The 19,143-nt window shown below is 32.5% G+C and overlaps 1 protein-coding gene across 5 annotated transcripts in view; it reads right to left on the bottom strand.

The window, feature by feature from the left end:
* Nucleotides 1-19,143, bottom strand: part of LOC111698789 (protein dispatched) — a 74,839-nt gene that overhangs the window by 5,993 nt on the left and 49,703 nt on the right. For all 5 annotated transcript variants that reach the window (XM_023469223.1, XM_023469224.1, XM_023469221.1 and 2 more), the window contains exons 29-43: nt 16,672-16,750; nt 16,154-16,256; nt 15,068-15,195; nt 14,085-14,191; nt 12,726-12,837; nt 12,159-12,276; nt 9,814-9,886; nt 9,169-9,272; nt 8,335-8,387; nt 5,271-5,328; nt 4,416-4,480; nt 3,965-4,067; nt 2,181-2,278; nt 736-869; nt 212-624 (exon numbers count right to left, since the gene is read on the bottom strand). In XM_023469223.1, coding sequence (XP_023324991.1) covers nt 212-624; nt 736-869; nt 2,181-2,278; nt 3,965-4,067; nt 4,416-4,480; nt 5,271-5,328; nt 8,335-8,387; nt 9,169-9,272; nt 9,814-9,886; nt 12,159-12,276; nt 12,726-12,837; nt 14,085-14,191; nt 15,068-15,195; nt 16,154-16,256; nt 16,672-16,750 — 1,748 coding nt within the window. The remainder of the gene's footprint in view (nt 1-211; nt 625-735; nt 870-2,180; nt 2,279-3,964; nt 4,068-4,415; nt 4,481-5,270; nt 5,329-8,334; nt 8,388-9,168; nt 9,273-9,813; nt 9,887-12,158; nt 12,277-12,725; nt 12,838-14,084; nt 14,192-15,067; nt 15,196-16,153; nt 16,257-16,671; nt 16,751-19,143) is intronic.

Genomic DNA, 19,143 nt, shown 5'->3' with positions numbered 1-19,143 from the left:
GCATTTTCGGTCAATTATGCTTTGTCATAAGATTTGCGGGTGGGACAAAATTAAAACATCTTTTAAAATACTGTACCATCTAGGACTACTGCTAAAATAAAACTTTACTCCTCTATTAGCAACGAAAAAACATTTTAAAAGTTGAATTTTTTTTGTTTAATAGTTAAAGTTTTTTAATAAAATTGAAGTTAAGAATAAAGTTTTTTTCTACCTTTGCTTTGTCCAAGGGATAATGTGGTGGAGGACAAGGAGCTCCATCAACAGGTCTTATATCTTCCGCCTCATTAATAATATCTCCAGCAATAGCAGGTAGATCAACACCATTTCCTGGACCTGGAACATGATATTCCTCTCCTAGTCCCAGATCAACTTCTTCACAGAGATCAACAACATCCAGTCCGTCGGGAGTGTTCACTGCTGGAGGTTCATTCTTCTCCTTGCTCACTTTCATGTCTTCTTTTTCCTTGCTCACAACGGTTCTATTTTCCACTTTCACTTTAGATCCTTTTCCTTCCCCTTTCCCATTCATTCCTCTCCCCTCAGAACAGCACTCTCCGTCCTGACAAGATTTAGATTTTGTTCCGTGAACTCCACTTTTCTTTAATGACTGAATATGAAACGGATCTACGAAAACAAACAAAAAATTAAAGTCTAGAATAGATATTTAGTAAAGAAGAATTTTTTTTGATAATTTCTTCAAATATATATATTTTTAATGTTTTTGTTGTAATTTTCCTGATCGAATGGTTCGCCCGTCAGAGACAAACATTGGTTCATCTATTGGCCGCCGATTTCCAATCTCTCGGCCGATTTCATCAATAGACCTTCTGCCAGGAGAATCCATGAATCCACGCTGTGCTGTTCTGAAACTAAAATTATAATTGTTAAAAAAGAAATTTAACACATAGATTATCGGCAAAGGAAAAAGTTTTAGCATCAAATAACACAGAATAATTTTTCTAAGTTTTAAATTACCCTTGCTACTATTGCTCGTGGGTGACTTAAAAAAAAAACTTAAATTACTAAACCAACATTTTACTAATACTTTTGAGATAGTTTCAGAGTTAATAGAAGATTTAACAAAGTCAAATAAAATCAGAATAAGCTTTTATTGAATACTAGGGTTTTAGGGCGCTTCGCGTCCATCTTCTATTTAAATTGTGAACATGTTCTTTTTGTTTACATTTAAAAACAAAGAAAAAAAAATTCGCGGATTTTCAAGAATTTAATTTTTATACAAAATTAAAAACCTTTAAAACACAATTTTTTTCAATTTTTATCATTCATAAACCTTCCCTGGGATAACGCGAGGTGCCACAAAAAATTTGGGCCAGATCGGTTCAGCCATTTTGACGTTTATTGGATACAAACAGACAAACCAAATTTATATATAGAAGTCATGACTGTATGTACTATGTTCTATGTACTATGTATTATGCAGTTTAAGTAAATTGTTAAAAGCCTAAGATGTTTGCCTACTCAGCAGAATATTATATTCGATTTCTTTACATCTAATATATTGAAATCTTATTTACAACAAATATATTTGTTTTGTTTAATTAATCCATTGGAAAAAAGCTTGTTAAACATATTCAGCCTCAGTTGTTTGGCGGTAAATTGTGCTTTAAAACATTTGTAAAATATTATGCTTAAAATGAAACATGTTGTAACAAAAAACATTATGTAAAAAGAAATAAAAGAATCAAAGAAGAAAATAACAACAGATAAATGAGAGAAAAATAGTAAAAGAAGAATAATAATAAAATGCATAAAAAAGTAAAAATAGAGAAATAGTCCCAAAAAAACAGAAGATAAATATATTTATGAAGAAAATTGAAATTTTCCAATCAGAAATGATTGAGTATTCAGTTTGAAATAAACCTTATTTCACATCTTGGATAAAAGATGATTTATTTAAAAGTAACATTACGGTACAGTACCTTGTACACCGTAGCTACTGTTGTTGTAACTGTACAGTACAGTTACTATACTACCTGGGGACTGTATGTAAGGTAGCTACTGTTGTTGTAACTGTACAGTACAGCTACTATACTACCTGGGGACTGTATGTAAGGTAGCAACTGTTGTTGTAACTGTACAGTACAGCTACTATCCTACCTGGGGACTGTATGTAAGGTAGCAACTGTTGTTGTAACTGTACAGTACAGCTGCTATCCTACCTGGGGACTGTATGTAAGGTAGCTACTGTTGTTGTAACTGTAACTCCTAATTCTGTTTCAGTCGCTGTTATTTCACAAACTTCACCATCATCAATCTCCTTAATAAAAATCAACCTTATCAACCTTCTGAATAATAAATGTCAACACCCTCATCAACCTCCTTAATAATATATATTAACCTAATCAACCTCCTTAATCAACCTCATCAATCTCTTTAATAATAAATATCACCCGTATCAACTTCCCTAATAAAAAAAATCAACCTCATCAACCTCCTTAATAACAAACATCAATTTCATCAATCTTTTCAATAACAAATAAAACCTAATCAACCTCTTTATTAATATATCAACCTTGTCAACCTCCTTAATAACAAATATAACCTCATCAACATCCTTAATAACATATATCAACTTCATCAACCTCCTTGATAATAATTATCGCCTCTATTAAACTCCTTAATAACAAATATAACCTCATCAACGTCCTCAATTACAATTATCAATTTTATCATTCTCCTTAATTACAAATATCAACCTTATCAATCTCCTTAATTAAAAATATAAAGCTTATCAAAATCCTTAATAATAATAATAACCTCATCAATCTCTCAATAACAAATATAAACCTTAATAAAAATATCACACTTATCAACCTCCTTAATAATAAATATCATCCGTATCAACCTCCTTTATAATAATAAATATCAACTCATGAACCTCCTAAATTACAAATATCAACCTCATGAACCTCCTAAATTACAAATATCAACCTCATGAACCTCCTAAATTACAAATATCAACCTTATGAACATCCTGATGAAACTTTTCATGATTAGTTAGTTTTAAGGTTTAAGGTCAACAGTTAATTATTCTATTTCAAGGTTTACGGTGAACAGTTAATTATTCTATTTCAAGGTTTACAGTCAACAGTTAATGATTCTATTTCAAGGTTTACAGTCAACAGTTAATTATTCTATTTCAAGGTTTACGGTCAACAGTTAATTATTCTATTCAAAGGTGTACGGTCAACAGTTGGTTTACGGTAAACAGTTAATGATTCTACTCAAAGGTTTAAGGTCAACAGTCAATTATTCTAATCAAAGGTTTACGGTCAACAGTTAATTATTCTATTTCAAGGTTTAAGGTCAACAGTTAATTATTCTATTCAAAGGTTTACGGTCAACAGTTGGTTTACGGTAAACAGTTAATTTTTCTATTTCAAGGTTTACGGTCAACAGTTAATTATTCTATTCAAAGGTGTACGGTCAACAGTTGGTTTACGGTCAACAATTAATTATTCTATTCAAAGGTTTACGGTCAACAGTTGGTTTACGGTCAACAGTTAATTATTCTATTTCGAGGTTTACGGTCAACACTCAATTATTCTATTTCAATGTTTGCGGTCAACAGTTAATTATTCTATTCAAAGGTTTACTTTACGGTTAACAGTTAATTATTCTATTCAAAGGTTTACGGTCAACAGTTAATTATTCTATTTAAGGTTTACGATCAACAAATAATTATTCTATTTAAGGTTTATGGCCAACAGTTAATTATTTAAATTCATGGTTTACGGTCAACACTCAAATACTCCATTTCAAGGTTTACGGTCAAAATCAATTTTCAATTTCAAACAAATTCAAGTTTCTACGAAATTCAATGTTTGACGGTTAAATTCCAAAAAAAGGTTTAGGACATGATAGTTTGGCCTTGATTTCAAAAGTTTAGATGGTTCAATAAATAATATATTAAGAAAGTTTTTTCCGATTTTGAAAATTATACCTGTTGGTCTTCTAGCATCGTTAGTTGAGTATCCGCTAGGGTTAAAGGAGTTTCAGTTAGATCACAGCTTTTACTTCTACCACCCCCTCCCCCCTCTAACAATCTAAACAGGGTTAAAGGGGTTTAAGTTGGATCACAGCCTTTACTTCTACCACCCCCTCCCCCTTCTAACAATCTAAACAGGGTTAAATGGGTTTAAGTTGGATCACAGCTTTAAACCTAAAAAAGTATTTCAAATATAGCAGAAAAAAATTCAAAATTAAATCTCTGAACTATTAATAATTACTCTTGTAAGCATGATACACAAATATGTATCCATCAATTTGAAAAATGATGCAAATATGGGAATAATTTTAAACCAGATATCGAATTTTCTGCCGCATCATAATTTACATTTTGAAGGATCAAATCAACGATGAGATTTAATTTAATTTAAAATTTTACAAAATACCTGCTATTATTATTTTCGTTGGGTTTAGAGTAAGAAAAACATCTTTTCTTTAAACTCTTCTGTCCCTAAAATAATAAGAAAATTTTTTTGAATTGATATTTCATACAGGGTGTCTCAGGAAACATTAAAGTTAAGATACGACTTAACAATTGACTGTTATCTTTAATTTAATTTGTAGCATTCATTCTTCAACACAGTTTCCAAGTACAATTCTTGAAACAATAAAATTATATAGCACGAGTACAATGTGGTCTGCCTGTTGTTCTTTCAATTTAAGGCCGGAGATAAAAGAATTTCGATCAATTCAATTTATTAAACATACAGTTATTCTATCACTTGTAATTTGAAGGCAGACCAAACTTTGGAAATGTATGGATTAGGGGTATTTTATTATTATTATTTTGAGGGACATATTTGTAAAATTAGGTGAACAATCTTCAAGTCGTCTCAAAAGAGTCATGTTTAGTGGGACACCCTTTCATTTGAGTTTCTTGTTTATCCCTAGGAATTTATGAACTATAATGCACATTCATAAATTATAAACTATAAAGTACATTTAGGCAATATGAACTATGAAGAATATTTAGGCAATATGAACTATAAAGTATATTTAGGCAATATGAACTATGAAGTATATTTAGGCAATATGAACTATGAAGTATATTTAGGCAATATGAACTATGAAGTATATTTAGGCAATATGAACTATGAAGTATATTTAGGTAATATGAACTATGAAGTATATATAGGCAATATGAACTATGAAGTATATATTTAGGCAATATGAAGTATGAAGTACATTTAGGCAATATGAACTATGAAGTATATTTAGGCAATATGAACTATGAAGTATACCTGAGGATTTCCATTCCCGCCTCGTAGCAACATTTCAGGAGAGTTATCAACCTTATAACTGGACACACACATCATTCATCAACACACATCATTTATCAACACACATCATTCATCAACACACATCATTCATCAATTCATCCTAATTCATCCATTCAAAGATCCTTTCATCCGTTATATTTATTCATTCATATCATTCTTTCACATATATCATCTCCTTTTATATTTCATTAAACTATAAGCATTCTTTGATTTATCCATTTTTAACACGTTCTCTCATAATTAAAATGACATAATTTGTCTTACAAGAGAATAAATATAATCTCTATGTAAAGAACAATCTAGGTGGAAAAATGTAAAAATTTTGTAATACGCTTCACCCTTTCATATATCTAATAAATTCCGGCGCAAAAAAGAACTGTAAAGTGCGACCGCTACAGCAATACCTTCGCTCGGAACTTTTTGTCAGAGACTATGATTCTCTCTCAAAGTTTCAAAATCATGAGTTTCCCATTGTGGTCAGGCATACTAAGTCTGTAAGACAAATTTCAAAGAGAATTTGGTTTACAGCTATGTGAGTTTTTATCTGCAGACTCTTGTAGAAGTTTGTTAAAAGCAAATCTTTGTCAAAATTTTAATCTACCTTTACTGCTACTATTAGGAGCAGTTCTTTCTTTTAAGATAATTTATCTTAATTCTACGATGAAATGTGAATAACAATAGACCAGCTCTAAATCAGCTCGAGGACAAAAGAAAACCAAAATTCTAAAATAATAAATCAGGCTTTTATTCGTTAAGTCAACACTAATACACACAAAAAAAAGCTAATACAATTTTTAGAATAATAAATCAACCACAGTCAAAACCTAAAAACCAAAAAATGGAGAAAATGTAAAAAAATATTTAGAAAATGGTTCTAAGTTAGACAATGTATACAATATTACAATATACATCAAAGGTATTCTATTCGTTAAAACCCTAACTAGACCCCCCCCCCTGCCCCCAGCATCTGTTTCTAGAATTCCAAACTATTCTTCCATAGTTTAACAGTTTTGAGAGGGGGAGCTAAGAACTAAAACCCACAACTCCAATGTACTCAAATGTACTCAGATTGTGTACACTGTACAGAACCTTTTGGGAGCAATGTATACAAAATCAGTGCTCCCACAACCTGTGAAAGGGCGGGACTGAAGCTTTCAGAAACGCCAATTATTTTCTTAAACTTCTGTTGTGACGGTAAATATAAAAATAAATCCTTATGATTATTGTCTTTTTGTTTATTATCATTCCCCTTTCCTGCCTGAAAGGCACCGGATTTGATGGAGCACGACTATTTAATATCAACTCACTTGCTATCCATTCACTTGCAATCAAAATCAGTTGCTATCAGCCTCCAGTGCTAATTGCTATCCAAACATTTGCTATCAAACTCATTTACTATCAACTCAGTTGCGATCACATTCATTTGCTTTCAAGCCTCACTTGCTATCAATCCTCAGTTGCTTTCAATCCTTAGTTGCAATCAACAATTTTGAAATCAATCATCATTTGCTATCATAATTTCGACTTGCTCTTAATCCTTATTTTTACCAATTTTTCCCCCTAAAAATCCGCAAAATAATATAGAAAAATTTCTCAAAATTTGGAAGTCTTCATACTCTGACAAACTTTGCGTGAGCATGGAGCATAATAACATGCCTATTCATTGTTCGTTTTTTCAAAGATGACTAAATTAAGATTTAAGCTGAATATCATACTGCATTAAAGTAATTATTACTGTTCTTCCTGTTTCATATTAAAAATTAACATGATTCGAACAAACATATTATTTGAACTGGTTTTTTATATCAACTTATTTAGAAAACAACCAATTTTGATAGCAATGTATTTACATAGGAACTATAATTTTAGATAGCGGATGAGCTTTGATAGCAATTGAGTCTCAAGAGCAAACATTTTGATAGCAAGTTAGGTCTGATAGCAAATTGACCGGATAGCAACTGAGGCTGGAGAGCAAGTGTGGCGAGAGCAAGTGAGACCTGAGCGCAAGTCAGACAGAGAGCAAGTAAAACAGATAGCAAGTGAATTGTTAGCAAATGAGGGGATAGCAAGCGAATTGTTAGCAAATGAGGGGACAGGAAGTGAGGTTGATAGTAAATGAGACTGTTTGCAAGTAAGGTATAGCAAATGAGTTGATAGCAAATAATCGTGCTCTGATTTGACGCAGCAGAAATGGCGGTTCGTAGTACAGTACAGTACAGTACAGTACAGTACAGTACAGTACAGTACAGTACTGTACAGTACAGTACAGTACAGTACAGTACAGTACAGTACAGTACAGTACAGTACAGTACAGTACAATACAGTACAGTACAGTACAGTACAGTGTACATACAGTACGTGCATTAAAGTACAGTACACTACAGTACAGTTCAGTACAGTACAGTACAGTACATTACAGTACAGTACAGTACAATACAGTACAGTACAGTAAGTGTATTAAAGTACCTCCTCCTTTTCAAATTTAAACTGAAAATGGGTACATACAGTACAGTGCACAGTTATAGTAATGGTATCAAAATCATCTAATACCATTAAATACATTTAACACATGTATCAGTCAGACTAAACAGACATAAATCTAAACATTTCTATAAAATTACACGGTATCAGCTTATTCCACTAGAGGAAACTGATCCATGTATTATATCTTAAAACAGGTTAGACTAGGTATAAGCTAGGTAGAACTGTATACAGGTATAACATTACACGGTATCAGCTTATTCCACTAGAGGAAACTGATCCATGTATTATATCTTAAAACAGGTTAGACTAGGTATAAGCTAGGTAGAACTGTATACAGGTATAGGCGTAGTTATAAAGAGGAGTAGAATCAAATCCGCAAAAACGTAAAATGCTCAATACTTTCCTAAAAACTACTTGATAATCAGTTCAGATACCCTTTAGGGCAGTTTCCTCAATAGGTCAGTTTCAGCAGCACTATTTAAGATTTACATTATTCAATTCATTGTAGTATAAATTAACCAATGTGTATTGTGTATCCTGCCTCATGTTGGAGTTTGACATCTGAGAGATAGCACTGTCTGAGACTGTGTAGGCCTAACAAATAAAGGAATTCACTCCTTGCTTCAAACTTTCTAATTTTCTAATCCCTTTATCTTTGAAACCTGATGGTGTAAACCATTGATATTTCAAACTTGAATTATTTAAATTATATTCATAGTTTGAAATATCTAAAATCTACGCCATCGGGTTTCAAAGATATAGCGATCAGAAAATCAAAGATTCTGGCAAAGACTCAATTCCTTATTTAATGGATGTATTGTAAGGTAATAGAACTGAGCTGAAATCTTAAAACCCGGTTTTGCGTCTTTCTACAACCGAGTAAAGTCCCAATGAGAATCTAGCTTAAGCTTAACTCGGCTTTAATTAAAACCAATCTGATTGGTTTATACGAATCTAGGTGACGTGGGCTATAGGACCTATGTCCGAAGATCGTACTTTATTTTAAAATTTAAAATCCTGGAAATCATTGTAGCGTCAAAATTGGGTTTCTTTATAAAAAGCTGAATATATTTATGTAAACTTCAAATTTCCGAAATTTACTATTTGAAATCGCGTTTTAATTTGCTGAATAATCATTTTTTCGGGTCTAGCGTTAGATCCAAGCGAAACACAAGGCGTAACTAAAGCTCGAGCGCGCATAGAGAATGAAGGTTTTTTCTTTTTAGATGGCTAACTTAATTTTTAATTAATCTACCTGTTTGATCTCTATTTAATCTACCTGTTTGATCTCTATTTAATCTACCTGTTTGATCTCTATTTAATCAACCTGTTTGATCTCTATTTAATCTACCTGTTTAATCTCTATTTAACCTACCTGCTTATTCTCTAACTCCTCCTCCTGGTCTAGGGTTTGAGTACAGCACAATTTCTCCAGGTAAGGAAGGGTAAATGTAGATTTCTCCTGGGGTCCCCACAAACCTAAACAAACGGTCAACCTTCATGCCATAGAAATCAGGACCGATCCTTAACAATAAACAATCTCAAAAAAATGTTGCTTACCGATACAAAAACGTCAATTTTCTTTCAGGGGTTTATATTTTCTTGAAAAATTCATTTCCGCCACTCATTGAAAATAATTGGGAATATTTTTGCGGAGCAGGAAAAAATTAAAATCAAGTCTGTGCTAAAAGTTTACTTATTTAAAATAGTTTTTATATAAAATACTAAAAAATCATGTGGAGGGGGGAGATAAAAGGGATTTATTTTGAAATTATTTATTAAAACGGTGGCAAACTGAGATATTGGAAATGGAAAACCATATTTTCTCTCTTTTTGTTAAATTTGTTAAAATCATATCAAAACTATTTTTCATCTAGAATTTATAAATTAAAAATCCCTACGAACTAAACTGGAGAAAAATTGGTAAACGTTATTAATGTTAACATTATTCAGGATTAAGCTGTCTGTCTATCTGTCTATCTGTCTAAAGCAATCAATAAATTCCTATTTGGTTAGTTACCTAGAATTGCCTGGAAGAAAATAGTTGAGAATATCCAAGATATCACCATCAGTATAGTGATGAAGGTGCCAATCTGAATACAGCATATTATCATAATCATAATTATTATAACTCTTATCTAAGAATTAAAAAATAATTTTTTTGCAACTAAACTCTGATGCTAAAGCACTCAATTTAATTTTGATTAATTGAGCGCAAAAGCCGCGTTACATTTATTCTAATATTATCTAAAGTTAGATACATTTTCTTCATCTAACTATAGATATTAATCGTTCTGACTTTATATACATGATTGTACAAATCTAAGTAGAAAGGATTCCAATATATTTTGACTGCAAGGAAGAAATATTTGAGTGGTAGAGGGAACATGATGCATTAAATTATCTCTTGCAGAATTAGAAAAATGGAAGTGAATGATTTATGTGTTAATATTGTGAAGTGAAAGTATGCATGAATCACGTGATATTAAAAAGTAAATGAAGAATGATGCATGTGGTTTAAAAAAGTGAATGATTCAAGTGGTGCTACATAGTGAATGATTTATGTGGTATTACGAAATAATTTTTCATGTGGTATTGCAAGAGGGTGTATCCTGTAGTATTGCGAAGTAAATGATTCATGTGGTACAAACAAGTGAATGATTCAAGTGGTGCTACATAGTGAATGATTTATGTGGTATTACGAAATACATTTTTCATGTGGTATTGCAAGAGGGTGTATCCTGTAGTATTGCAAAGTGAATGATTCATGTTATATTACAAAGTGTATGAATCATGTTGTATTACGAAGTGAATGATGCATGTGGTATTACGAAGTGAATGATTCATATGGTATTACAAAGTGTATGAATCATGTTGTATTACAAAGTGAATGATGCATGTGGTATTACGAAGGGAATTATTTATGTGGTATGATTACGAAGTGAATGATTTATATGGTATTACAAAGTGAATGCATCATATGGTATTACGAAGTGAATAATTTATGTGGTATTAAGAAGTGAATGAATCATGTGGTATTACGAAGTGAATGAATCATGTAGTATTACGAAGTGAATGAATCATGTGGTATTACGAAGTGAATGAATCATGTGGTATTACAAAGTGAATGATTCATGTGGTATTACAAAGTGAATGATTCATGTGGTACTAGGAAGTGAATGAACTGTAAAATTAAAATCCTTCTCAACCCAGCCAATTACTCAGGATAAAAATCCAAGAAGAAAATATTTTTTCCACGAATATTTTAACTAGAATGTTTTAAGAGCTGACACATTGTGTAAAGTTTAAAGAAAGTGTATGTAAGTCTCAAAGTTAAACTTATGCTTAAAACTAATTAATTAGATGCCAAAGTTTGAAGAAAAAAGGGCCTTCTCTGTTTTAGATAGACCTTTCCATTTAAAATATTAGTTTAACATCATTCTCACAAAACCAATATTTATAAGTATTGACATGTCATTCAAATATCCTTTATTGCCACACCAAACTTCTTAAAACTATACACTTCAAACTTTAATTATTCTTTGGACAGTTTAAGTGGAACTGCAATATTTCAGAACTTTCATTTTCCAGTTTCAATTCACTTTTAGAATTGCTTCCAGGAACTTACGTAATTTTATAATTCCTTTACACAAGCTTTAGCGTTTAATTATTTTTTAAAATTTTTGTTGTAAAAATGAATGACTTCAATTGTTTTTATCCTAGTCATTAAAATAAGTGAGAAGGGTTTGATCAAATTTGATGTTTAAACACATTTAATTATGTACAATTTCCAGAATATAGTTTAATATGTATGAATATGTTTGAATATAATAGATTTTTGATTATGTCTGATAACCCTTGAAATATGTTTAAATACGTTTGATCATGTTTCAATTTGTTTGATTTTGTGTTAATATGTTTGATTGTATTGAATATGTTTCATTATGTTTCAATATTTTTAATTATATTTAATTATATTACCTGGATATAAGCTAGAACTCTGCCAGGAAGGTAGTAAAGGCTGATTACCTGGATATAAGCTAGAAATCTGCTAGGAAGGTAGTAAAGACTAATTACCTGGATATAAGCTAGAACTCTGCCAGGAAGGAAGTAAAGGTTGATAACCTGGATATAATCTAGAACTCTGCAAGGAAGGTAGTAAAGGCTGATTACCTGGATATAAACTAGAGCTTTGCTAGGAAGGTAGTAAAGGCTGATTACCTAGATATAAGCTAGAACTCTGCTAGGAAGGAAGTAAAGGCTGATAACCTGGATATAATCTAGAACTCTGCCAGGAAGGTAGTAAAGGCTTATTACCTGGATATAAGCTAGAACCCTGCCAGGAAGGCAGTAAAGACTGATTACCTGGATATAAGCTAGAACTCTGCTAGGAAGAAGAACAACCCCTGCTAGGAAGGTAGTAAAGGCTGCCATACTAACAGGACTACCCATAGTAGACAAGGAAAAGTTCACACATGCCTCTCTATAACATATAACAACATCATTAAATATGTTTTCCCCCCTGATTTCTGATTTAACAGACATTTTTACTGTTGGACCTCATATGGCCCAAGGATGAATTTAAGGCGGGTCAAGATTGATAATGAATCTAAATTTTTCAATTAAAAAAGATATGACAGGATACTTTTGAATGATACAGTTTGGGACTTAAAGGGATTGTCGTTGTGATTTCAATTAGCCCTCAATTAAAAGAGGCGCAGTGCCATGCTATGCAGCTTTACAACAGTATCCTTTTATGCCTTTATCTGGATCAAACAACGTTTTTACATTTACCGTTATGAAAAGGTTCGGAATTAAATCAAACTGAAAGTTTTAAATTAAATCTTTAATGCCTAAAAATAGGGGTTTTCTAATCCGCCTAAACACCATAGAAAACTTGTACAAATGAAATACAGTGTACACTGTACATACCTTTCAGTGTCTACAGCCAGCTTGTACATAATTCCGTAGTGAAGAGTAAAGTCTACTGAGAGACCAATAGCAAGTGATACAACTACAGATTCAAGTATATTTAGCTCCCAACCTTAAACAAATTAATAAGTATAAGATAATAGAAGTCCTGGAATGGGATCAGCAAAATTTGCCTTGTTAAAGGATTTGATTGGGTAAGATTAATATAACATACCACGTACTTTATAACGCATTGCTTGATTACAATGTAGAAAAAGTGGTGAAGTTATCTTTAAAAAAGTAGGTATTAAAAGAAATGCTAAGATATAGAATTATGATGAAAAATATCAGTTATTTCTAAGGCATTGAGATGCTTAGAAAATTCGTGAAATTAACTTTGAGATAGAATAATATAATCTAATTAAGACCCTCATAATAGTTTTCAACTGAGAAATAAAATTAGTTTTTCAAGAAAGTTTCCAAAGTTGGATTAGTTCCAAGAAATGCATTTTTTTCTTATCAGTTTTTAATGAAAAATGAATTCAAAATATTCTCTTGATCACGTGTCAAAAACTAAATTTATTATCCATATATCTTTTCAAACAGACGATTAATTAAACCCCTTGATATTTAAAAATTTGACATTCTGATCAAATTTAGAAAAAAATAAAGATAATTTTGTGACAAGTGTTCAGTCCCTTAAAGGGACTGCAAAGGAAAAATGAAAGGGGGTATAGGCTAAAAGCTAATCACCTTAGCTCTTGATCCCGACCCATGAAAGTTTTATCTGATGTTCCTGTCTCGAGAAATTGATATAAAACTGTGTTAAAATTATACGAAAGTTCATATATGTAAAATTTAGAAAATCTTAAACTTAAATCACGTGACCAGAACTATCACCAATTGCAGAGCGGTATACTGGTCACGTATCTCCGTCTGTATCACGTGACCACTTTACTGCACTGCCATTGGTGGAATTGCTGGTCAAGCAATACGGACGTATGAATAATATTATGAATTAAATCTATAAAAAATAGAAATAACAAATATAAAATTAGAGTAAACCTAAGTTACAATTAGCTTTCTCTGGGATATTATCGTTTTCAGATTGGTTGCATATTTGCTGAATTTGATCTTTTTAAACCCACTACTTTAATACAAAATTGTATATATATTAATTTTCGTATAAATTTGACAAAGTTGTAAATCAGTTTCTCGAGATAAGAACATCAGATATTACTTTCATGGGTCGCGATCGAGAGATAAAGTGATTAGCTTTCAGCCTATACCCCCTTTCATTTTTCCTTTACAGTCCCTTGAACATAAATATTTGCCTAGAAAAACTGATGAACAGTCCCTTGATATAATTATATTTAGTACCTAGAAGTAGAAGGATTGCTACGGTAACCATGATGATACTGAAAACTGTAGCAATAGCAAACATACTCAACACAACGTTCTGCGTTGCCACCAGGAGAACAACAAAACTGAAATTAATAAATCTGGTTTCAAGTTTCTAGTATATCCGCTAGAAATACTATTTCTTTATATTAAAATGCTTATACTACCCCAGAGACTAGGATTAGGAACAAAACTACGATTACTTTACAACTAAAAAATGTTCATGAGGCCTGGACATTTCAACACTCCGAAGTGTTTTTGCTTAATATAGCTGAAGACTTTTATATGTTTTAATAAAGATATATTTACGACCAGGGACGATGCAATAGAGCTCCAAACTTTCATTGAAAACTGTCATTTAACGTAAATAATTGTTTGGCTTCATTTAAATCATCGCAAAGAACATGTGTTTCATGAAAATCAAAACTCATAGGACTAAACAAATCCATGACTACAAGATGCCTACCTGATAAGCATACTTACTTTTACTACTATGACTTCTATGAATACAATGACTACGAGTATCCTACCTGATTAACATGATTTCTTTGACTACTATGACTACTGATAACAATAACTACAAGATTCCTATCTGATTAGTATGATTACTTTGACTACTATGACTACTATGATTACAATGACTACTATGGCTAATATGACAAGTATGACAACCAGTATCCTACCTTGTAGGTATGGCTACATTATGAATACTATGAACACAATGACAACTATAACTACAATGACTGCTATGACTACTATGAACACAATGACAACTATAACTACAATGACTGCTATGACTGCAATGAACACAATGACAACTATAACTACAATGACTGCTATGACTGCAATGACTACTATGACTACAATAACCACTATAACATACGAGTGTCCTCGCTAATGAGCAATTGTTACTATGACTAATACTTTGAATACAATGACTACTATGACAAGCAGTATCCTACCTAATGAGCATGGCAACTATGATGGCTATGTAGGTTCCCTGAAGCAAGGATTGTTGAAGATCATAAAACTCCAGGTAGCTGGAAAACCAACCCCCCGAGAGCTCAGCAGGGGCGGATACAAGTATCTCCTAAATTTGTATTTTAAAATTAGAACATATTATGCATTTGTAAATTTTTAAAACTTTTTAAGATCACTTATTGATTTAAAGAAATTAAGTTTCATGGAGAAAATGTGTTTTTACAAAAAAAAATAATTCCTAATCTTTGTTAAGATCATGAGTGGCAAAGAAACGGTAAAAATAAAGAAAAAAACCACAAAACTCTGAAATATTAATACTACTAGAATGAATTGTTATAACTTTGAAAACTGAAATGAGAATGAGAAACAGTAATTGTGCAGAGTAAACAGACTCATTTCACTAATTTAGTAACTTAATAAGTTTCTAGTAAAACTATTTGCTCTGTAACAACATCAAATACACTTAAATATTGCTATCATATCGTCTTCCTATTCCATTGTTTTCTGGTTATCACTGTATATATAAAAAAGAATTTGTTAAGGCCATGTAACGTGGGAATGATATTTAATACTTTCTCTGCTGAATTAACCAATAAATATTTGATCTGAAGTTTAATTCATTTCTGAAGGGAGGAGCTAGTAGTCTAGGAGGTGAACTCATCAGATTACTTTAAACCCTCGGGACACCAACGTTATGAATACTTGATTTTTCTACTTGCTCAACATAAAATATATCCATGACCAACCCCTAGTTTACAGCGAGGGTTCTAAATGAAAATTAAGGTATCTGCAGTAGTCCTGCAGTTAGATAAAATATCCTAGCTATCCTACTAATTGAAGAAAAGCGACACTGCACACCGTGGACCATTTTCTAAATAGAATGGTTTGGGAGAGAGCAGGCTATACCTTTTCATTTTGAACATTTTTTTTATCGAAATACATTTTAAATTCAAAAATACCGCAAAGGTCTTTTCTTCTTAAGAATTAGAATACTTTTAATCTTTTAAAAAAGTATATGAATTACTTTTTGCATAAAGTTTGTCGATTCAAAAAATTTAAATTTTTACCTTAAACCATTTATTTACTGTAAAGTAGAATTCCTGCATTTCCGCGTATTTAAAGGAAAACAGTTGATTTGACTCAAACTCAATAATGATTGCAGAAACATTCCTACAAATAGAAAACATTTAGTCTTGATTTTAGACTTAGCTTGAGATGACACTCCATTTATTTATTTCTGATTTTAGACGTAGCTTGAGGTGACCCTCCATTTATTTATTTCTGATTTTAGACGAAATGTTTGAAATGTTAGAATTTTATGATATAAAAGTTGTTTAAACTAAGAGTTGTACACATTTCTTAAATGTCTAAAAATGAATTAATTGCTATTCACCACATTCTTACCTTGATATACATTCATTAATGAGATATCCAATACCAATGCTTTTCTCTTTAAAAACTTAAATATTTTTAATTGTGATATGTGTACAATTTGACTTGCTTCAGTAACAATGGAGGAAAGTTTTAGCTCCATTAATGGAAGGTAACTCAAAATTACATATACAGTCCCTTTGAAAAAGATTACCTTGAGATGATATCAAATTTGGGTCCAGCTACTCCAGGCAACCAGAGATCAGAAGGAGTCTCGTATAGATCCTCAACAGCTGAAACAAAATAACCAGTTATAACCAGTGTTGTGCATTAAGTTATATAACCAGTTATAACCAGTGATGTGCATTAGTTTATATAAACAGTTATAACCATCAGTGATGTGCATTAGTTTATATAACCAGTTATAACCAGTGATGTGCATTAGTTTATATAACCAGTGATAACCAGTGATGTGCATTAAGTTATATAACCAGTTATAACCAGTGATGTGCATTAAGTTATATAACCAGTTATAACCAGTGATGTGCATTAAGTTATATAACCAGTAATAACCAGTGATGTGCATTAAGTTATATAACCAGTTATAACCAGTGATGTGCATTAAGTTATATAACCAGTTGATATTACCAGTGATGTGCATTAAGTTATATAACCAGTTATAACCAGTGATGTGCATTAAGTTATATAACCAGTTATAACCAGTGATGTGCATTGGTTCGTTTTTGGTTGGTTTATTGCCTATGTTTTCTTTCAATAATCCCAAAACGGACGTGTTCTGACGATAGTTTTTCATTTTTATTTTATTAAATGTAAATATTGTAACGTTTAATATGTAATAAAAGCAAACAGTAGCATAATACAGTTTTCAAATCTTGGATGTTTATTTGCAATGTTTAAGAGATCACTATTTGTTCAGTGTTTAAAGGGACTGTAATTTCAAGCGATCCTCCATGCAAAGATGGCAATTTCTGATTCACAACGGCGGTACCCTGAAAATCTTTTTTTGATCAAGTATGATTTAGATATCAACGTTTTTAATTTTAAAACTGATTATTTTCACGGAAGGTAAATGGGGACGTGGAATGAGACGACCAGGGGCGTATTCATGAATTTGTCCAGGGGGGGGGGGCTGACATTTTTTGTTTCCAGGGGGGCTCAGCACCCATTGGGACATAGATATCACTGGTCCAAGGGGGGTTAAGCCCCAAAAGCACCCCCTGAATACGCCTTTGAGAGGACCGGAAATAGGAAAAGCTGAGCTGAAACCCACTGAATTCTATTTGATTAAGTTTTCTCCTTGGCTAATCTTTATGTCAACAAAACATTCAGCTAAGAAAACATCCTAAACTTCTTGATCAATATAAAACATAAATCTATTTTTCAATTATTCAATTTTTCTCTTTCTTTAGTACAGCTAAAGACAAAACTTATAAGCGTATAGTAAAACCGTAGCACAGTGAAATCTAGCAGTCCCTAGCACGCGTAAAACAGTGTAATCTTGCAGTCCCTAGCACACGTAAAACAGTGTAATCTAGCAGTCGCAGTCCCTAGCACGCATAAAACAGTGTAATTTAGCAGGTCCTTGCACGTAGAACAGTGTAATCTAGCAGGCCCCTGCACGTAGAACAGTGTAATCTAGCAGGTCCTTGCACGTAAAACAATGTAATCTAGCAGGTACGTAATTGCATGTAGAACAGTGTAATCTAGCAGGTCCTTGCACGTAGAACAGTGTAATCTAGCAGATCCTTGCACGTAAAACAATGTAATCTAGCAGGTCCTTGCACGTAGAACAGTGTAATCTAGCAGGTCCTTGAACGTAGAACAGTGTAATCTAGCAGGTCATTGCACGTAGAACAGTGTAATCTAGCAGGCCCCTGCACGTAGAACAGTGTAATCTAGCAGGTCCTTGCATGTAGAACACTGTAATCTAGCAGGTCCTTGCACGTAGAACAGTGTATTCTAGCAGGTCATTGCACGTAGAACAGTGTAATCTAGCAGGTCCTTGCACGTAGAACAGTCTAATCTAGCAGTCCCTAGCACGCGTAGAACAGTGTAATCTAGCAGGTCCTAGCACGTAGAACAGTGTAATCTAGTAGTCCCTAGCACGTAGAACAGTGTAATCTAGTAGGTCCTTGCACGTAAAACAATATAACCTATACAGGTCCTTGCACATAGATCAGTGTAATCTAGCAGGTCCTTGCACGTAGAACAGTGTAATCTAGCAGTCCCCAGTACGTAGAACAGTGTAATCTAGCAGGTCCTTGCACGTAGAACAGTGTAATCTAACTGGTCCTTGCACGTAGAACAGTGTAATCTAGCAGTCCCTAGCACACGTAAAACAGTGTAATCTAGTAGTCCCTAGCACGTAGAACAGTGTAATCTAGCAGGTCCTTGCACGTTGAACAGTGTAATCTAGCAGTCCCTAGTACATAGAACAGTGTAATCTAGCAGGTCCTTGAACGTTGAAAAGTGTAATCTAGCAGTCCCTAGCACGAGAACAGTGTAATCTAGCAGTCCCTTGTTATCTTAAATCCCTGGATCAAGGAAAGAGCAGAGTAATTAGTTGAACTGACAGATTACTTGTAAACCCACGGTTGTAGAACTGAAAGGCTGATTGTCAGAATTCTTCCAACCATTCCTTTCATTTCTTTAAATTATATTTTCT

Source organism: Eurytemora carolleeae, unplaced genomic scaffold, assembly GCF_000591075.1.
Source record: "Eurytemora carolleeae unplaced genomic scaffold, Eaff_2.0 scaffold275, whole genome shotgun sequence".
In the NCBI taxonomy this organism is placed as follows: domain Eukaryota; kingdom Metazoa; phylum Arthropoda; class Copepoda; order Calanoida; family Temoridae; genus Eurytemora; species Eurytemora carolleeae.
The sequence above is the reverse complement of the archived record's forward strand: the minus strand, read 5'-3'. Positions and strand labels throughout refer to the sequence as shown.